Genomic DNA, 19,342 nt, shown 5'->3' on the forward strand with positions numbered 1-19,342 from the left:
CTAATAAAACACAATAATAGCGTTTTTCCCGACGTTAATCCTGACTGACTATTAAAGGGACTGTTTGTAACTTTTTAGCCTCGTCTCCGCTGCCTGCTTACCTTCACTCAGACAGAGCGCGCGTTCTCGCGTACTCGCTCCACCTCTACTAGACGTGAACGCGCGCTCACTCCACACTGCAGAAGAGTTAGTTTAGCTCTGAGAATATCTTGTGAATGTACAGAGGACGTTTGTGCAGAAATAACTGCTGCAGCTCCTCCAGACCAACAGAGGTTTTCCGTGTCTTGTGAAGTGACGGGGCTCCTCCACGTGTTACGTTGTCGTCTCGTTACCGACCGGGTGCCGGTGTCTCCCTGCGGTTGCCGGCTGCGGTTGGGAGGCGATAACGTAACTCGTTGAGTAGCCCCGCTGCCTGAGCCTGCGCTGAGGCAGGAAAAGCCAACACTAGGATCAGCAGTGATTCATGGAGAGACCTTTGTCTGGTCAGCTAACATTACTGCCAAGCAGGTGAAATATAGAGTGATATTGTGGTTTTAGCTGACGTGTGTCGCCTCACTGTTTTGACCGATGCTCGTTCATGTCTATTTAGAGCGAGCAAGCGCGAGCCCGACGCTGACTTTCGTTGATTTCAAGGCCACAGGTGTCGCTGTTAACAAGCATTTCTGAAAGTTACAAATAGTCCCTTTAATAAAGGTGTGGTTTTTCATGTGATCTAAAAATGTCAAAGTTGTACTGTTAGATACTCACCCAAAGTATGCCCACATTTCAAGACTTTTGACCAATCAGACCTAATGTTGTGGCATTTGTTTCTCATCATACTAAATATAGTATTTGGGCACAAATGGGCTAATTAAGCTACAAATGACAACCAGCTCAAAGACAAAGTTTATCACTTTATTTATATGTTCAATCTTTAAATCAACAGCCTCAATCAATTCCTTCTCAAAGCAACACACTGGCACAACAGTCTGAGCTTTTAACAGTGCTGCCAAATTCACATTTACATCAGTAGTTCTTTGACTTTTCATGTGCAGCCTGAAAATCATTTCGTGAAAAGTTTACAATGTGTTTTACCAGTGCAAATCAATGTCATGATCGGATATTTGTACAGTTTAAATCACGACTACCCTATTTCATTGGTTTTTCTCTTAAAATAAAGTCTCCAGATAATGCATAGGAAATGAAAAGTGAAATGTAAAGATGACCGGGGAGCACAGAGGAACGTGTTCCAAAAATGAAAACAGAAAACGTCTATAAAAAAAGCTAATTGTCAGTGTGAAACACCTCTAGATGTCAATACGTGATACCATCAATACATCTCTTTTAACAGTTCTATTGTATTTGGTTTACATTCACAAATGCAAAGGCAAAAAATAAAGCTTACAATTCATGGAGGAAAAAGAAAGCGAGGTTTCCTGAGTGCTTGGTACAGTCAGACCTATGGCATTCACCTTCAGCTGGAGGTAAATCTGTGTTGGTGCCGTGCCATTTAGACAGGACATATTTAGGGCACTAGTCACGGCTCATTTTGGGGATGAGAGGGTTGGTTTTATTTACTTCCATATCGAGCTCTTCATGCCATTTATAAGAGTCATAGGATTTGGCTGAACCGCTAAAAGATCCGGATGGTGGGGCAGCTACTTAAATTCTGAGAGGAAATTAAAACCAAAAGGGGCACGTTCAAGCTTTGGACTCAAAATGAAACAGAAATCAAATCCACCCAAGCTAACCTATTTATCTTATAAATCTATCTCTATCAAAATGAAACTTTGATTTTAAAATTTAAAAGTCATACTGCAGTGTTTGATGTCAACAAATGCAACTATTGAAAACTAAAAGCATTTCATCAAAGAAGTCCTATTTGTTTTTAATGCACTGCAAACAGCCTCTTCACAGCAACCTATCCAGGCAATGATCACAAACCCCTCTCACAGCACGAGTGATGGTTTCTAACTAGTGCACAACATTCATGCTCTTACCACACGGTGAACACTGCCCCTAAATCAAAATCAGTACGAAAGCCTACTGCAACCCACAGGAACACGACCGCTCGCCGCATGTCGCCCACAACAACATTATGCATGTAAACAACAGAGAGAACCTACAGGAAGCTTCATCTTTAGAGAGATTCTTAACTTTGAGTCACTGAATAACATGGTAGGAAAAAAAAGAAGAATAAATAATTTCAAATAAATAAATGTATTGTGCTGTGTCTGTTACACAGGATTGGCATCAGAACCACACAAATGAACAGTCTGTACATATAACAAGAAAGATAACGGCAAATGGTAGCAAAGAAAAAGAAAGAAAAGTCTTCTGCATGATGTCAAACATGACTGCTCTCTGTGACTGAAGGTCGAGTCCACACTGACAATGTTCGATGCCGTCGTTTACTACCATCATGCAGTGACGTCTTTGGTCAGAAGAGGGCGTCGCTGTTGATAACTTCTGGCCCAACCTTGTACAATCTGAGGACATAAAATGCAAAATGCAAGCAGTTTAGTTAAGCACTGTAATTAAACTTGACTTTAAGCACAGTATTGTTTCTAATGAGGTAATTGTTGTGACCATGATAAAGGGTCAGTTCACCCAAATTTAGGGTGACCAGATCTCAACAAACCAAATGTGGGACAAAGAGTATGTTTGTGTGGGACAATGTAGGACACGTTACCAAGGCTGAGAGGTAGTCTACAATTTTGATATAATGTCTATCTAACTTAAATAATAAAAAATTCTATTCTGCCCCTTATCTTTTAACACCTCGATACTTTGCCCGAATGCATCCATAGATCAGCACATCTCTTTTTGAGCTGCACGTTGTGTCGTATTGAAAAATAACACAAATCTCCTTCCACCGGCTTATAAATACTTACTGGTAGCTTTCATCATATTCTGCCTATATCTGCATAGATTGTGACTTTGCGGTGACTCGCAGCAAAAAGCGTCTGTCCTGCAGTGGTTTGACTTTTGAAAACTAGAGCTAATTAAAATGTGGGACATCGTCTCAATATGTGGGACGTGGAACAAGAAATAAAAATGCTCTGCAGTCCCTTGTAATGCGGGACCACCTGGTCACCCTATCCAAAAACAACAAGACTTTCTGCATCTGAAACTTCTGCCAAAACCCAAGAACAATGGAGGTGAATGATGTTTCATTTGTGCATGAAAAAACAGTTGAAACTCAAGAGTAAATCTTTTCCAGAAACAGTGTCCTGTATACTGAATAAGATAATCTACAGACCTCACTGTTAAAAGTATAACGGTTTATCCTCAGTAACAGGGACACCGGTTCTGGAAAGACATGCTGCTTTTGAGTTACTGAAATACCACGAATGAAATTCAACTCACTTTCTCTGTATTGGATTAGCGGCAGATATCTCAAGGACGGATATAATTGGCACCAGGGCCACAACTAGAGGGGACTGTGAGGTGCCACATACTGTAGTAGGCGCACCACATTTGGTCAAACAGTGCTGTCAGTAAAGGGAAGTTAATATTGGAGTGGCTTACCACGTGCAATAAGGAAGTGCCCTACATAATCCACTTTCAAGACCCATCTCTGACAATGTCTGACCAAAACTGTGATCCCTTTTAACTTGACATGTTGCTCAGTGTATTTTGTCTTTTCTACCTGTGTGTATTGTATATTTGGATCTGTTGTCTTGCTAACTCCTGCATGTTTACATCCTGTATTTTATACTGATGTTCATTTACGTGCTCTGTCCCTTTCAAATAAATAAATAAATGAAATATCACAAGACCCCAGCAGATAAAAACAAAATGAACTAGTAGTAAGTGACAAAATGTTGTTTTGTGATTTGAGTGAACTGATCCTTTAAGAGCATAATAATAATAACCTCGTAAACTAATACAGAACTTGATATGATGGCTTTGAACTTCCCATTTCATATTTTCACAACTGTGGAGTAAAACTCAATGAGCAACTTTACCCCTGGCCAATACCGCCACCTAGTGCTTCTCATGGCTCAGTGCATGATTTTTGACTGGAATCAACCAGGCCAATAATTTAATTTCTGTACTGTTATTCCATCTATAACCATATATTTCTTTTGTTTCAGCTTTTTATAAACTAAGGTATATACCACCAGGTGCATCAGAGGAACTTCAGAAGCAGGTAAGACATTTTTTTTGTTTAAACTTTAAATAACATGAAACCACATGTTCACACTAAAATAGATTTGACTTTACGAGCTGCCGTTAACTAAACAATTTTTTGAGAAGCCAATTTTTTTTGTCCGTCTTGTTAATAGAATATTTGATCGCTTGAGAGAAACCAAAAACTAGCCACTGACTGCTATTGTAAGGGATTTTTGAGGCTCACAAACAAAACGAGTAGTGCAACCTTTCTACTATTTTACTACCACCATTAATATTACTATACTTTCTACTGTACTTCTTGCAGCTAGGTTTCTATGTGGGGGAGGAAGTGACTGATCAAATGAGGAACTGTTGTGCTGTTAGAGTGAATGGCGCAACCAAGGAGAACCACACAGCCAACGGTAGACATGGCTTTTGTGGAAAATGTTGTATTAAGATCTTACATACGTAATCCAACCCTCTGCATTTAAAAAGAATATATGCTGTACCGTCCTTACGGTAGCATAATTTAAAGATGTTAACTTGACATAAAAAAACAACAACTACATTTTCTAAGTGATGACCTTGCGATTTTCATCTGATTTCACAATGATTCGTCCCACTTGCAGTTGAAAATGTGCCAACAGTTTGAAAAACAATGGTGCATCCTACCCTCGTGTCCTCTTCTCTCCACAACATTTCTTGCTCAGCTTCATTAAGCTCCTCTGACGGATCATATGTGTAAACCGGTAACAGCTGATGACGGAGTCTGTCAATTCTGCAGGGACAAAATAAAATAAGTCAAACACTGATTTAACGACACAGAATCACAGAAGTGAAGCAATCATTGCAAAAGCATTGTGTGCCATGAAATCAATAGGTAGATTGAAAAGCCTACCTCCTTTTCTTACGAATATACATGATCTGAAAGAGATAAAAAATGAAGAGCATTACATGTACTGTGTATAGATAGATAGACAGATAGATAGATAGTAACTTTATTGATCCCGAGGGAAATTCAAGTTTCCAGCATCACAGTTCCATAGTGCAAAAACATGTCAGTAAAAAGGCAGTAAACAAGTTAGTAGTGCAAAGTACAAAGTACAAACAAATATACCAGATCTAAAAATACAAGATGAAGAAAACTGTTAAAAGTGAATATAGTGCAGGGTAACAGCTGTGATACACGACTATTAAAAAGTGAGTATAGTGCAGAAGAGACTGTTAAAAATGAATATAGTGCAGAAGAGACTGTTAAAAAGTGAATATAGTGCAGAAGAGACTGTTAGAAATGAATATAATGCATTATAATCTGTCCTGCAAACCGCCCTCTGTATATGCAGGACTGAGTAATCACAGTGCCTTTTCATTTTGCATACATTAATGGTAATATTTCTACTGAAATGTGCAGCTTGAATATGTTTTTCCAACCACTTTGGTATAGGTCATCCTATATGCCAACCAACCCCACTTACCACAGCTGCAGCTATTCCAATAATAGTGATGAGGAGAAATGGCACCAACACATAGCTGACTCCCACATCCCCATCTATGATGGCAGGGGTCTCAGTAGTGCTGTTCATTGCATATGTTCAGAAAGAGGTGTGGGGGGGGGACACACAGGGGAGCTGCTTGTTGTACTGTAGGGATCTTTTACAAGCAGCAAACCCCCTCCTCCTCCTCCTCCCTGTGACAGATAGTGCGCAGCAGCAGCAGCAGCGGCTCTCTCCTCAAGCTGCCCTCTTGTTGTTGATGCCTCATCCTCGTCGTTCATGTGACTCCCACATGGTATCACTGCGCTTCCTAATCAACCAGAAATCTGATGGGAAACAGAAGAGAATTTGCACACAGTGATAAGCATAACAAGGATATCTCTAAAGGCTTTGATCATGAGCCATTTAAATACAATATACACAGTTATAATGTCTTATTAGAAGAAAAAAAGGCACTTTTCTTGACCGCAGTGTTGGTTTCCTGGTATTTTGCTGCTCGTGTGACAGCAGACGAACATATAACAACTGCTATCAATGCACTTCACTACTTAAAAGGCTGTCTTTATATATATATATACATACATTATATGCTTTGCACCTATTAGCCAGCGTTGCTTGCAATAGCATTATAAACACATAGCTAATGTGACCGTGAGCTGCTCTGTGTACTAGGTGACACCGGTGCTACTGACAGACAGGTTGTTTTATTGCACAAATAAAGCTGAAACAAGCCCTCTAAACGAGGTTTATTTCTACCGATATGAGTTACAATAAAGCTGTTTATGTTTGTTGGTAAATTAGAGTAAAAGCTCACTCACTGTGCGATGTGGAAAGACTCTCTTTTGACTAACGTTATATTGTGGTTCAGCTGATTTCCGTTAGCAGGTTATAGCAGCAACTACAGCACTTCCTGTCTGAACCTGTCACAATAAAAGCGTCATGACCAGGCAGAACTGCACAAATGATTATGTCAACACAGTACTCTCCCCTTACATGTACTTGTTATATAATAATATATACATATATATATCATAATATTTTTTATTGAATTTTACATATATAAACTTATATACATATATACACACACAGACAGACTAACAATATTAATAATTAAATTATACAATGAAATGTTTTTTTTTTAAAACAATATATTTATTGAGTTTTTTCCCCCCACAAACGATAGAACACAATCAATACAGAGAGCAATACATATTGATCCCCCTCCCAACCCCGACGTAAGTTAATTGCATGAATTAACTAAGCATTTTATGATAACAGTAGTCACAATTGTGATAAATACAAGTGAAGAAAATGAAAAAGAAAGAAGTGAAAAAAAAGAAAAAAAAGGAGAAAGTAAATAAATTATAGAAAAGGAAGAAAGAACATATATATTCATATATATGCATACATATATACATACATACACATATGAATAAGTACAAACAAATAAAACAACATTTAATATTTAAACAATATTTGTTATTGAATTTTACATATAAACTTATATACATATATACACACACAGACAGACTAACAATATTAATAATTAAATTATACGATGAAATGTTGTTGTTTTTTAAAACAATATATTTATTGAGTTTTTTCCCCCACAAACGATAGAACACAATCAATACAGAGAGCAATACACATTGATCCCCCTCCCAACCCCGACGGAAGTTAATTGCATGAATTAACTAAGCATTTTATGATAACAGTAGTCACAATTGTGATAAATACAAGTGAAGAAAATTAAAAAGAAATAAGTGAAAAAAAAGAAAAAAAGGAGAAAGTACAAAAGATTATAGAAAAGGAAGAAAGAACATATATATTCATATATATGCATACATATATACATACATACACATATGAATAAGTACAAACAAATAAAACAACATTTAATATTTAAACAATATTTGTTATTGAATTTTACATATAAACTTATATACATATATACACACACAGACAGACTAACAATATTAATAATTAAATTATACAATGAAATGTTTTTTTTTTAAACAATATATTTATTGAGTTTTTTCCCCCACAAACGATAGAACACAATCAATACAGAGAGCAATACACATTGATCCCCCTCCCAACCCCGACGGAAGTTAATTGCATGAATTAACTAAGCATTTTATGATAACAGTAGTCACAATTGTGATAAATACAAGTGAAGAAAATTAAAAAGAAAGAAGTGAAAAAAAAGAAAAAAAAGGAGAAAGTACAAAAGATTATAGAAAAGGAAGAAAGAACATATATATTCATATATATACATATTTACATAAATATATACATACATACACATGAATAAGTAAAAACAAATAAAACAACATTTAATACTTAATATTTTTTATTGAATTTTACATATAAACATATATACATATATACACACACAGTCAGACTAACAATATTAATAATTAAATTATACAATGAAATGTTTTTGTTTTTTCCCCTTTTTTCCCCCCACAAACGATAGAACACAATCAATACAGACAGCAATACACATTGACGTAAGATGATTGCATGAATAAACTTAGCATATATGATAACAAAATAACAGTAGTCACAATTGTGACAAATACAAGTGAAGAAAATTTAAAAGAAATAAGTGAAAAAAAGAAGAAAAAAAAGGAGAAAGTAAAAACAATAATAGAAAAGGAAGAAAGAACATATACATTCATATATATACATATATATATACATATATATATACATATATACATACATACACATATAAATAAGTAAAAACAAATAAAACAACATTTAATATTTAAACAATATTTTTTATTGAATTTTACATATAAACATATATACATATATACACACACAGACAGACTAACAATATTAATAGTTAAATTATACAATGAAATGTTTAGTCAGAATTTCCACAGAATCAAAGAAAGAGAGACACGACATTTCATGTATTTCACATATCTAACAAAGAAAACAAATCAAATAAAAGATAAGACAAAACAAATAAATACCGCAAAGAAGAAGAACAAAAAAAAAAACACAACAACACACAACAATTTCAACAACAGCACTCAGCAACACACAGCAGTTTCAATTTGACTGTGCACATGTACTTGTTATTTAATCTGTATGCGTGTAAGGAACGCATACAATCCGAATAAGAGACTGTATACTGATTTTGTGTCATTATGGTTATATAAATGTAATTTATGGTGCTGTTAGATTGCTGCTAGTGTAACACAGTTAGAAATTACCTTTATTATGAAATTCTGCTAAATGTATATGCTGTTTTATGTATAGTTTCACTGCCACCTGGTGGGTACTGATAGGGCTCCTCCCCGCCTACCGTACGTGCGTCAGCAAATTAAATGATTATTTTATTACTAACACATATCACAGCCTTCGTCTGAACTTTTAATTCTTCTGGAAATGTTTGCCCTAAAAGAGCAGATTCACAAAACTTTTAAATAATGTTTCATTCATTGTTAAATCGGACAAGGCGATCTGCTCTTGACTATTACTTTGCTGGGAGGATAGGGTAATCACCGTGGGACATCAGTAAAAATGCTCTTGAGATGGATTTGTCTTCAGTGGACTTTATTATAAACTTCACGCACTGTGCACATACACACTTCAGACAGGAAGTATAGTGTCCTTTTGGGTGTGTGTGTGTGGTTTTCTTAATCTCACTGTCCAAAATGTCCAAACTGTGCCGTACTAATTACGTAGCTCAACTACTGTAACAGCTCACTTGACACGCAACTCTCTGGAGCAACAGAAAAAGGAGACGATTTACCTCTGCTACGGAGGATTGATTGACAGGCTACTCAGCCAATAGAAATGCACCGTAGGCGGGACTTAGCAAAAAGATAGGTAATGATATAAACCAAGGCATAGATATTCAAGCAACATAAACTGAGGTAGATAATACATGAAAGGATATGAAATCTTCTTTACATTCATTATATTTGTTCACAAATTAAAAAGAAGTTATGTTGAACAGTTCACTAATCATTTTACAAAAAGGATGTGAACATTGAATTGAGAAATTACAGTCCATTTTCTTTACTCCTCCTTCCCCCTCAAACCTCATCACCGCCAGGGCTGGGCAATATGACGATATATATATATATATATATATATATATATCGTTTCTATTGCGATATAGGTTACATTTATTAGTTTTTTCTCTATAATTTCACTTAAAATTATGTTTATTTTGCACTCAAGTTCTTAAAATGAGAAAAACCTCTGTGCTTTTCATTTGTCAAGCTTTTAATGCACAGATGAGTTTACAAAAATAGGTTTACCATGTGGTTATTGCATAAAGATATTTATTTATTTACTGCTTCATTCATCGCCGTTCTTTGGCGCACAGAAGCAGCAGAAAACGTTCCTCTTCAAGGTGGACAAGAATCTTCGGATTCCTCTCTTCTCCCTCTTCTTGGGCTCAATGGCCCCTGCAAATTATAAGTATAGTCAGTGTTTTAATCGTGAAGTCATGATGCATGAAGGAATTACTGTAAATGGAGAGTGGAAGGAGGGGTGGAGGTGAATATTTCCTACCAGGTGTGTGAGAGGATTCTGGACTGTTTTGAGGAGCCAATGGGATGATCACGCTGTCCAAGTCCTCAAATGGGCTGTCTTTGTTACTAGAGAGGCCGCTATCAGTCGAATCACTGACCGATTTTGAGTCTCTAGCATCCTCATCCTTTGGAGAGTTGTATTCCTCATCCTTTGGAGAGTTGTATTCCTCATCTTTTGGAGAGTTGTATTCCTCATCCTTTGGAGAGTTGTATTCCTCATCCTTTGGAGAGTTGTATTCCTCATCTTTTGGAGAGTTGTATTCCTCATCTTTTGGAGAGTTGTATTCCTCATCCTTTGGAGAGTTGTATTCCTCATCTTTTAGAGAGTTGTATTCCTCATCCTTTGGAGAGTTGTATTCCTCATCCTTTGGAGAGTTGTATTCCTCATCCTTTGGAGAGTTGGATTTCTCAACCCTTGGATGGTGGGATTTCTTCTCCACAGCCTGGGGACTATATAAACACACATATACACGGAGTCATTGTTGGTCCATACTAGAACAAAAAAGCATTGCCTGTCCAGATTAGAGGGAAATAGGGACATTATCTTTTTGATGGCAAGGACGCACCTGCCGTTACTTCTTTTGATAGCACCTATAATAGTTCAATGAGGTGAATGGACATTTGCTATATGTCTAGTGTGGTGTATTTTGCTGGCAAACAGCAGGAATTTCATAAATGCTGTTACAGGTGATTGAGAAGGGGGGCCTACGAGTTCTCGAGCCATGCTGCCCATTTGTCGTCTGAGACACTGTTACCACTACCTGCCATTTCTCCCATATTCCAAGTGTTGTTGTAATGAGTATCTAATATAAATAAAAAAAGTCTATTGTACTTGTCTATTGTACTTGTCTGTAGCAAGTTGCGCTAATTCCACATTCGGTAAATGTCCAGCTGTGAAGTGCATACGACATGTTAAAGGTGCAGTGTGTAGGATCTGGCGGCAGCTAGCAGCGAGTTTGCAGATTGCATAATAAAAATAATGTAGTGGAGTAAAAAGTGTATCCCCCTCTGAATTGTAGTGACATAGAAATATAAAGTAGCATAAAATGGAAATACTCAAGTACAAGGGTGTCAATTTTTTACCTCAACCTGCAATAATCTCAATAAATCGATTCTTTATTCACATGTAGAATCGAGTAGTATTGACGAATCAAGTTCGAGCAGGCTTTGGTTGACTGAAGGTAAACTGTCCGTATGGAGAGCAAAAGAGGCGGAACGAATTGGCCGAAATGCAATCTGGGAACCCACCAGCTATCATTTGACGATGATTCAGCTTTTTATATCGGGCTCCTTAGCAGCTAAATGTTCCACTATGTTCCCCAGCTACTCTACTCTACAACTAACTGTGTAACTGAGCAGGTAGTGTACAGTTCTACCTGCTGCGGTCAAAAATTATGCTATGAGTGGTGAGAGTGAACCAAAACAGTAAAGTTGTGGGTCGGACAGCTAAACATACCTTTAGAGTCAGAAGCATGCCGAGTCGAGAACAAGTGTTTCAAACTGATTGTACAAAAATATGCCCTTACTACCACACAATCCAAAACAAAAATATAAATCATCACTTACCAGACATCAACCTTGGTCTCTGCAGGGCTATTTCTGACGACCACGACTGTGGACATTGTGCTGCCAATGGATAAATTTACACTATAATTATGATGTTCAAATTGCACACAATTCACATTACACCAGCCAGTAAAATAATCTACAATGCCTACTGGTGTCTGATAACCTTTGTGCCAAGAAGAGGCCTAATATCATACAGCCACACTTACCACCCTTTGTTGACATAGCTCCCCGTTATGAATGGATGTGCCAGGATTTTGTTTGGGGTAATCCTCTCCTTGGGATCCATCTGAAGCATTTTGTCCATCAAGTCAAAACAAGCGCTCCTATCAGCCTCTTCTGCCTTGTTTCCTCGGAGTATGTTCATCTAAATTGAGTAAAAATTAACATTAGACAAAATAACCCTCCTGGTTCATGAAAATTGTGAGATTTATTTTGTGGGCTCCTCTGCAAGCAACATCTACTTGACAACCTACCGTTGTCAGCTCTTTCAGAGAGGGAGCCTGGTATGCCCTGTGTTCTTCTGTGCTCTGGCTGGTTTCCTTGGAAAACTGTTCTGGCATCTAAAAGAAGACAAAATCTACTTGAGTTATCTCTTCATCAGAGTTACCGCTTTTATACTAACGGAAAATGTTCTTATAGAGGATAGTTCATGTTTGGCTAGTGAAGTCAAAGAAGGTTGTGATACTATACCTTCATTGTCCATTCCGTGTTCATGAAGAAATTTGCTCTTCCTTGATAGTAGAGCTTTGTCCTTCTCCCAGCCTTCACAAGTTTCTGCGGAACTTCACCCAGGAGGTCAGTGATGTAACGCAGCTGGAGACAAAACACAACGAAACATCATTATTGACTGCTCTATAAATGTTAAGCCATGCTCGATGGCTTATGGATTGCAATGTTGGGTGGGCTGTCTGTCAGTCGGTCAGTCGGTCGGTCCACCACTTTGGGCCAGACTGAAATATCTCAACATGAATGATTAACATGAAATGTATTGTAGATATCCTCCCAAACTATGAACACTACCGGCTTTGGTGATCCTCTGACTTTTCCTCTAGCGTCACCATGAGGCTGACATTTGTGTCTTTGAGTGAAATGTATCAACAACTACCGAATGGATTGCCATATTCATGTTGCCCTCAAGATCGTAATGACTTTGGTAATCCTTTCTCTTTTAATCTAGCGCCACCATCAGGTCAACAATTTCATTTGCCCAATACCTTGGTTCATGACTAAATACTTGTACTTTGTGTTTAGTGCTAATTAGCAAATATTAGCATGCTAACACGCTAACCAAGATGGTGAACATGGTAAACATTAAACCTGCTAAGCATTAACATTTTAGCATTTAGCTCAAAGCAGCAATGTGCTTAAGCACAGTCTTGCAGAGCCTCTAGCTGTAGAGTAGTTGTCTTCTTAGCACTTTGTTTGGTGCGACTCCACTTAAAGAAGCCAATGTATTAAAAGTGACGAACCTTTTAATATTAGTATACAGTATGTCAAAAGAAATATTACTACATACATTAAGAAAGATATAGAAATGAACCAGCAATAATACTTACCACATCATACTCATGAACCCCCGGGAAAAGTGAACAGCCGAGGGAGAGCTTGGCAATTATTGTGCCGAGAGCCCAGACGTCAATGGCCTCAGAGAATGGGTAGCCCAGAATGACTTCAGGAGACCTGCATGTGGAAGAACAGCAACAAATAAATGAAGAACACTGTCATGTTTAAAAGCATGAAAATACAACTCTGGCCATTGCATAAATTGCCACAAAATAAGAATGCACAGCATCAATATAAGGATGCCAAGTGGGCCCTTGAATTCAACAATTTCTCTCGCACTTATAGAAAGCTTTTCAAGCAACTCTGTTCAATGAGGCTTGACACGATGTTTCTTTATCTAAAAAGCTGAAACATGATACTGGGGATATTGGGCTTTTCTGACCATAATCCAAGCTCAATAGATATATAGCACTGTGCTGTACAGTAAAACAAATTTGGCCAAGAAATTATGACAATTATTTTGTTAACATGAAAGCACTCCAGCTCTGACGAAAGTTTGGGAGTGCACCAAACTAAGGTATCAAGTTTCATTGTTTTTAGAAAGAGCAATGAAAAAACCTTCTAAGGGAAAATACTACATACAGAAGAAAATATTAGAAATACATTCCAGCAGAGAGGTGTACATTAATATCAATAAATGGCAGGAAACTTGAATCCAAGCAATTCTAATACAAAGGTCTCACCTGTGCAGCAAAGGCTGAACAACTTGTCCAAGCCAGGTTTCAGATTTCTGCAGAGCCAAGCCAAAGTCAATGAGCTTCACCCTGAACGGCTGCTTCTCGTGATCCACCAGCATGATGTTGTCCAACTTCAAATCTGTATGGATCAGACCGACACTCCTCAGGGCAGCTAATGCTGTGGCCAACTGCAAGTGAAGTCAGTCACAGAATATATGTAAATAAGGATGTGCCAGAGTGGAAACCCAATAGAGCTTCAAATTCTATCTACTATCTGGTATACTTACATCTTTGATGATGGTCCTTATGCCATCCAATGGCAAAGGAGCCCATTTTCTCTGAGACATCAAGCGATGGATGCTGATGTCCAGCATCTCAAACACCATGTAGGCAGTTTCTTTTCCGTGATGCCAGTCAAGGCATTTGACGATCCTGGACTCATCAGGGTCCAAACATCGGAGCATTTCCAAGATGAACATCTGGGGATAAATGACAAGTTTGAAACAGTCATCAACAGTTTATGTGATTGCACATATTCATAATGACTCAAGCAATGTCATTAGTAAAAAAAAGAAGCTCACCTCCCTTCGGTCGTAGAGCTGTGAAAAACTTGTTTTTTTTAAGACTTTCACAGCCACAACTTCCTTGGTGTCCCGTTTGTAACATCCTACGACCTTTCCGTAGCCTCCCTCTCCCAGGACATCAAGGATTTCGTAGTTGTCTGAGATTGATCCTACTTCAATGTACATTTCTGCAAATAAAGCTGAAAGCAATGTGTGAATATGGTATTTCCAATGGCCATAATATAATGTTTGCCTGCCTCAATAAGTGTTTAATTAGTATTTTAAAGCCCCACTTTAATGATTTTAATCAGATTACCCAGTGTTTGCACAGACAAATACTTTTCCAGCTTGTTTTGATTGCCACCAAAGAACATTTTGAATTGAGGTGAACAATTAATCTAAGTACACTGTACTTAAATTATAGAGGTAATTTACAAGAAGCCACCTGCTGTTCCTTCCCCCATGACTTCTTGTTAATTAAAACACTTCAGTTATAAATATACACTAAGATACTAATGTTGTATATTTCACTCGTCTTTCCACTAAGTAGGGCTGAGCGATATTTCAATATGATAATCCAACGTCTTTAAATGGAATCATATCGTGATTAAATCATATATTGAGATATCATGATTTACAATTACGTTGTCTAAACGGATAATAACGAGCACATACTAACTTCAATTTCTCAGAAAATCGGAATTGATAAGAATTCTGCTCTTGGGAATACCCCAGTGTACTTAAATCAAACTATTGGGTAACACTTTATAACCATTATTTATAAATGGTAATTGATAGTTAATTAAAATTTAGTTAATAGTTATTTTACTGTTAACAAACCATGACATTATTATTAATATTTACTAATGTGTAAATATTAGTTATTAATACTAGTGTTATTTTAACAGCTTATTGTTGCACACATTATAACATTTATATACTATATTAAGTATTTGTTAATGATTATGAAATTATTGGTAAACCTTGAAGACATTTTTTGTAAACATCTCTAAACATTGCATAGATAGATGGACCAAATATTTGTAACACTTTGTTAATGGTGAATAATTGGTTTTTAAACCATCTATAAACATTATCTGGATGGCTATTATAAAGCTGCAACTGATGATTATAATACCTTGTTAAATGGTTAATAATACTTTGTAAAACATCTATAAATATTATTTAGATAGATAATTAATACTTGGTCAATGGTTAATAATTGGTTTCTGGCCCATCTATCTATTTAATGTTTAAAGATATTTTACAAACCAATTCTTAAAAGTTCACAAATAAATTGGTAATCATTAACGAATATAGTACTTTATATAAAATGTTATAATGTGTGCAACAATAAACTGTTAATAAATACTTTACTAATTTAATCAGAAGGTAATTGTTATTGTCTCCTATCAGCTATGATACAATATCAAATTTGTAAACTAATTATTTAATGTTATGCAAAATAATAAGAAAGTAACAGAAATTATAGCATTACTAATAATTAGTAAACATTAATTATCATTTCATTGCTTTTTAACAGTAAAACAATTATTAACTGAGTTTAATTAACTACCAATTTACCATTTATAAATTATGGTTACTATAAAGTGTTACCTGAAAAATACTCAGTACTTTTCAAGTATTTAATTTACACAGGAGTATATAAAAAATAGGCTTTATATATAGACTATTTATTTATTGAATTACCCAAAAATGATGTATATCGTGATATATATCGTTATTGAGATATTAAATTATCTATATCGGGATAGAAGATTTTGGCCATATCGCCCAGCCCAAAAGTTATAGATTCACTTGACCCCAGAGACTCAGAGAGAAAATAAAATAGTGACTTACCTGTTATCAGCTACAGAGGTTCTCGTGATCAGTTCAGTTGTTATTTCAGTGGAGAAGTTTGGTCCAAAAGTTGCTTCTTGTCCAGCTGTCCAGAGCACACATACAGTTTACAGCCCAGAGCATAAGCACGGAATGTGGAATGTGTGCTTGTGAGATCACAGCCAACTAACAATTATCATTCTAGAATGTTGATGATGTCAGAAATTAATTGGAACTACAGATGAGGTTTTAAACAAAAATGTTTTTAGAGACCCTTTTGTGTGACATCACGACTACGTCACTGTGTTAGCTGGAGGAAAAAAAGGAAAGACTGAGGCAAGGCCATTTGAAAGAGGCTTGTACACGGTTTTGAGCGCTAGGGTATGACACATGCGCAGTGGAACTGGAGCTGCGGTCGTGCTTTGCTATTGGCTCAATTTCGGCGAGTGTAGATGAGATTTTACTGCGCATGTGTCATACCCCATTCCCAAAACCTGTGTACCAGTCTCTTGGAATAGGCCTTGACTTGAGGCTAACACTAGCAGAGGGCAAAAGGTTACACACTGAAATTTTTTTCATGCTGTGTTGTTTGGGTGCCAGAATCCAGATATCACATACATCTGAGAATGCAAACTGTGATTCGAGGCTTTAGCGAGCTACAATATCGGCGAAACGTTTCAGAGATGGAGAGTAAAATGTTGCAAATATTTAGCCATATTTAGGCTAAACTATTAGCAACACTTTCTCTCCATCTCTGAAACGCTGCTTTGATATTGTATGACTCTTTTTGACTGACTTTACTGAAGGATACACTCTTAATAAAGATGTGTGGCACTGGGTGTGCTAACTGACAAAGATATATTAGCCCCCCTAATTTTTGAACATATTTTGAACATTATTGCATTCAGTGAAAGCTAAGGTCTCAAAAACATGAGGTATTCTCCTATGAGGTCGTTGTATGTGTGGTTATGTGTATTCCTGCTAAGCATAGTATGGTCAGCAGAGGGTGTAGTGCATCAGTAGCTGACGCCAGTGAAGAAGTTTTTTTATTTATTTTTTTATTTCAAAATTACAGTACAAATAGTAACAGCAGAAAACATTAAAAACATTTACATACAAAAGAAGCATAGTGAAAACATAAACAAAGAGCTGTGCCAAACATAAAAGGACAAGAGAAATGAAACAAAACAAACATAAAATAAAAAAACACACAATAAAAATAAATAAATAAGTAGATAATAATAAAATAGACCACGCGAGAGTATGACAATAATTTCACTTAAAAACATTAAAGATATTGCATACATTCATTGTTTTCATTGCATTTTTGTTTTGTGAGGAATACATTGTTGACAGATATAATTCCATTTCTTTCATAAATATCAAGAAATTAGGCTTTTTTTGGTAAATTTACACTTGTGAATGTGGAACTTCGCGAGAATTAAAATTAAATTAATAAGAAAGAAATTAAATGCATTACTGTTTTTGTCACTGTAATCATAGCAGCCAAATATAATATTCCTATTGTACAGTGCTCGCCAGTGAAGAAGTAGTTGCCAGTAGTCAGTATGTGATGAGTGAGTTCAAGTATGGACGCCACCGAGAGTGCTCCTGAAGTTAACAGAAATTAAATGTGAGCTACGCATCATTCTTATCTGTGTAACACATGCTTGATCCTCTTCAACACACCCAAACATGTTACGCTATTGGCCAATCACATTGCACATCCACCGTCGCTATGGTAACCCGCTATCCCTGCGCCTTTGGGAGACTACTGAAGATGAAGAGTGACAGTGGACGTGATGAAGATGAAGAGACACTGTGGACTCACGTCAATAATGAAGTGTGGCAACACATCCTATTCACGTGAAACATAGCTTGGAAAGCTTTGTCCCCCACCTCCCTAGAGAGGTGTTGTACAGTTTGATGGCTCGGGGGACAAAGGATTTCCTGAGTCTATCTGTGGAGCACTTGGGGAGCAGCAGCCTGCCGCTTTATAACAGCGATGAGAGATCCTTGAGGACCCATCAGCCACAGCCAGTGTGCATCGGCCTCTGACCAGCCAAGCACACCAGTTCGTCATTGTTGCTAGAAGTGACAAGGTCGCCATTCCACTGCATGATGACAGCCTAACCTGTGCCTTGGATAAGCTGCAAAAGTTTATCTGGGTATGCAATGTTGCTTATCTTACTCAGCTGGCTTAATTTTTCATCTTTCTTATATCTATGACTTGCCAGTGTCAAAGACTGAGAGACAATCCAAAGTGGTGGAGCTCTTTGGCAAGCTTCAGGCTTTGGTCTAAATGGCCTTTATTCACATGTTGGCGTGTGTATCGGCCGGTAGCGGCAATCTCTTGCGACTTATTCCTATTTATTCATGATTTCTTTAAGCATGTTATACTGTGTCAGTCATAACCAGCTGTGGTTTTATTGCAATTATTATACTTGGGCTATGCATCTTCTGTAGTAGGTCTATAATATTCCAATAATATTCCAACTGGAACATTATAGGGTTATGGTGGTGTGTTTAAGTGTTGCTAGTTAAAGTGCTTTCCTGTGTTATTTGTAGCCTATAGTGAGGGTATCATTCAGGTTTTAGGAGCAGTGTCCCAGTCAGGATACTCCGACATTGAATAAAAGATACTAGGAGACATTGGGTTTTGGGAGTATTACCCCAAGAAAATTTGAAGGAAACTCAGCAATTTTACATCATTTTGGCCCATTAGTAATACCAGTTAAATGATTATTTATTATTTACACATATCACAGCCTTCATCTGAACTTTTAATTCTTCTGGAAATGTTTGCCCTAAAAGAACAGATTCACAAAACTTTTAAATAATGTATCATTTATTATATTTGTTCACAAATTAAAAAAAGTTATGATGTACAGTAATCATCATACTAAATAATAATAAATCATTTTACAAAAAGGACGTGAACATTGAATTGAGAAATTACAGTCCATTTTCTTTACTCC

General features: G+C 36.8%; 2 protein-coding genes across 3 annotated transcripts; both read right to left on the reverse strand.

Moving 5' to 3' along the window:
- Positions 1–873: 873 nt before the first annotated feature.
- On the reverse strand, positions 874–6,535 carry smim29 (small integral membrane protein 29). Its single transcript, XM_074643677.1, has 5 exons — positions 6,410–6,535; positions 5,574–5,917; positions 4,997–5,022; positions 4,771–4,876; positions 874–2,468 (listed from the first exon to the last, which is right to left on the reverse strand). The coding sequence occupies exons 2-5, from the start codon at positions 5,679–5,681 to the stop codon at positions 2,400–2,402; spliced, it is 309 nt and encodes a 102-aa protein (XP_074499778.1). The 5' UTR covers positions 5,682–5,917; positions 6,410–6,535; the 3' UTR covers positions 874–2,399.
- A 3,187-nt stretch (positions 6,536–9,722) lies between these two features.
- Positions 9,723–16,419, reverse strand: LOC141772568 (homeodomain-interacting protein kinase 1-like). Of its 2 annotated transcripts, XM_074643681.1 has the most exons (11): positions 16,236–16,419; positions 14,544–14,725; positions 14,250–14,441; positions 13,969–14,150; positions 13,279–13,402; positions 12,413–12,535; positions 12,196–12,282; positions 11,929–12,086; positions 10,511–10,603; positions 10,134–10,270; positions 9,723–10,027 (listed from the first exon to the last, which is right to left on the reverse strand). In XM_074643681.1, exons 2-11 carry the CDS (start codon positions 14,709–14,711, stop codon positions 9,918–9,920), a joined length of 1,374 nt encoding a protein of 457 aa, XP_074499782.1. In that variant the 5' UTR covers positions 14,712–14,725; positions 16,236–16,419; the 3' UTR covers positions 9,723–9,917. The 2 variants fall into 2 exon arrangements, with proteins under 2 accessions (XP_074499782.1, XP_074499781.1); XM_074643680.1 differs by lacking the exon at positions 16,236–16,419 and having other exon boundaries at positions 9,724–10,027; positions 14,544–16,090.
- Positions 16,420–19,342: the final 2,923 nt, after the last annotated feature.

This window comes from Sebastes fasciatus, chromosome 8 (genome assembly GCF_043250625.1).
Source record: "Sebastes fasciatus isolate fSebFas1 chromosome 8, fSebFas1.pri, whole genome shotgun sequence".
Classification (NCBI taxonomy): domain Eukaryota; kingdom Metazoa; phylum Chordata; class Actinopteri; order Perciformes; family Sebastidae; genus Sebastes; species Sebastes fasciatus.

Coding starts and splice junctions, on each gene's coding strand:
- smim29 (XM_074643677.1), bottom strand. CDS start 5,681: ATGAACAGCACTACTGAGACCCCTGCCATCATAGATGGGGATGTGGGA. Junction 5,023..5,573: donor TTGGAATAGCTGCAGCTGTG/GTAAGTGGGGTT, acceptor TATCTCTTTCAG/ATCATGTATATTCGTAAGAA. Junction 4,877..4,996: donor TATATTCGTAAGAAAAGGAG/GTAGGCTTTTCA, acceptor TTGTCCCTGCAG/AATTGACAGACTCCGTCATC.
- LOC141772568 (XM_074643681.1), bottom strand. CDS start 14,711: ATGTACATTGAAGTAGGATCAATCTCAGACAACTACGAAATCCTTGAT. Junction 13,403..13,968: donor GTTCAGCCTTTGCTGCACAG/GTGAGACCTTTG, acceptor TTCCACATGCAG/GTCTCCTGAAGTCATTCTGG. Junction 12,536..13,278: donor GGGTTCATGAGTATGATGTG/GTAAGTATTATT, acceptor TTTTGTCTCCAG/CTGCGTTACATCACTGACCT.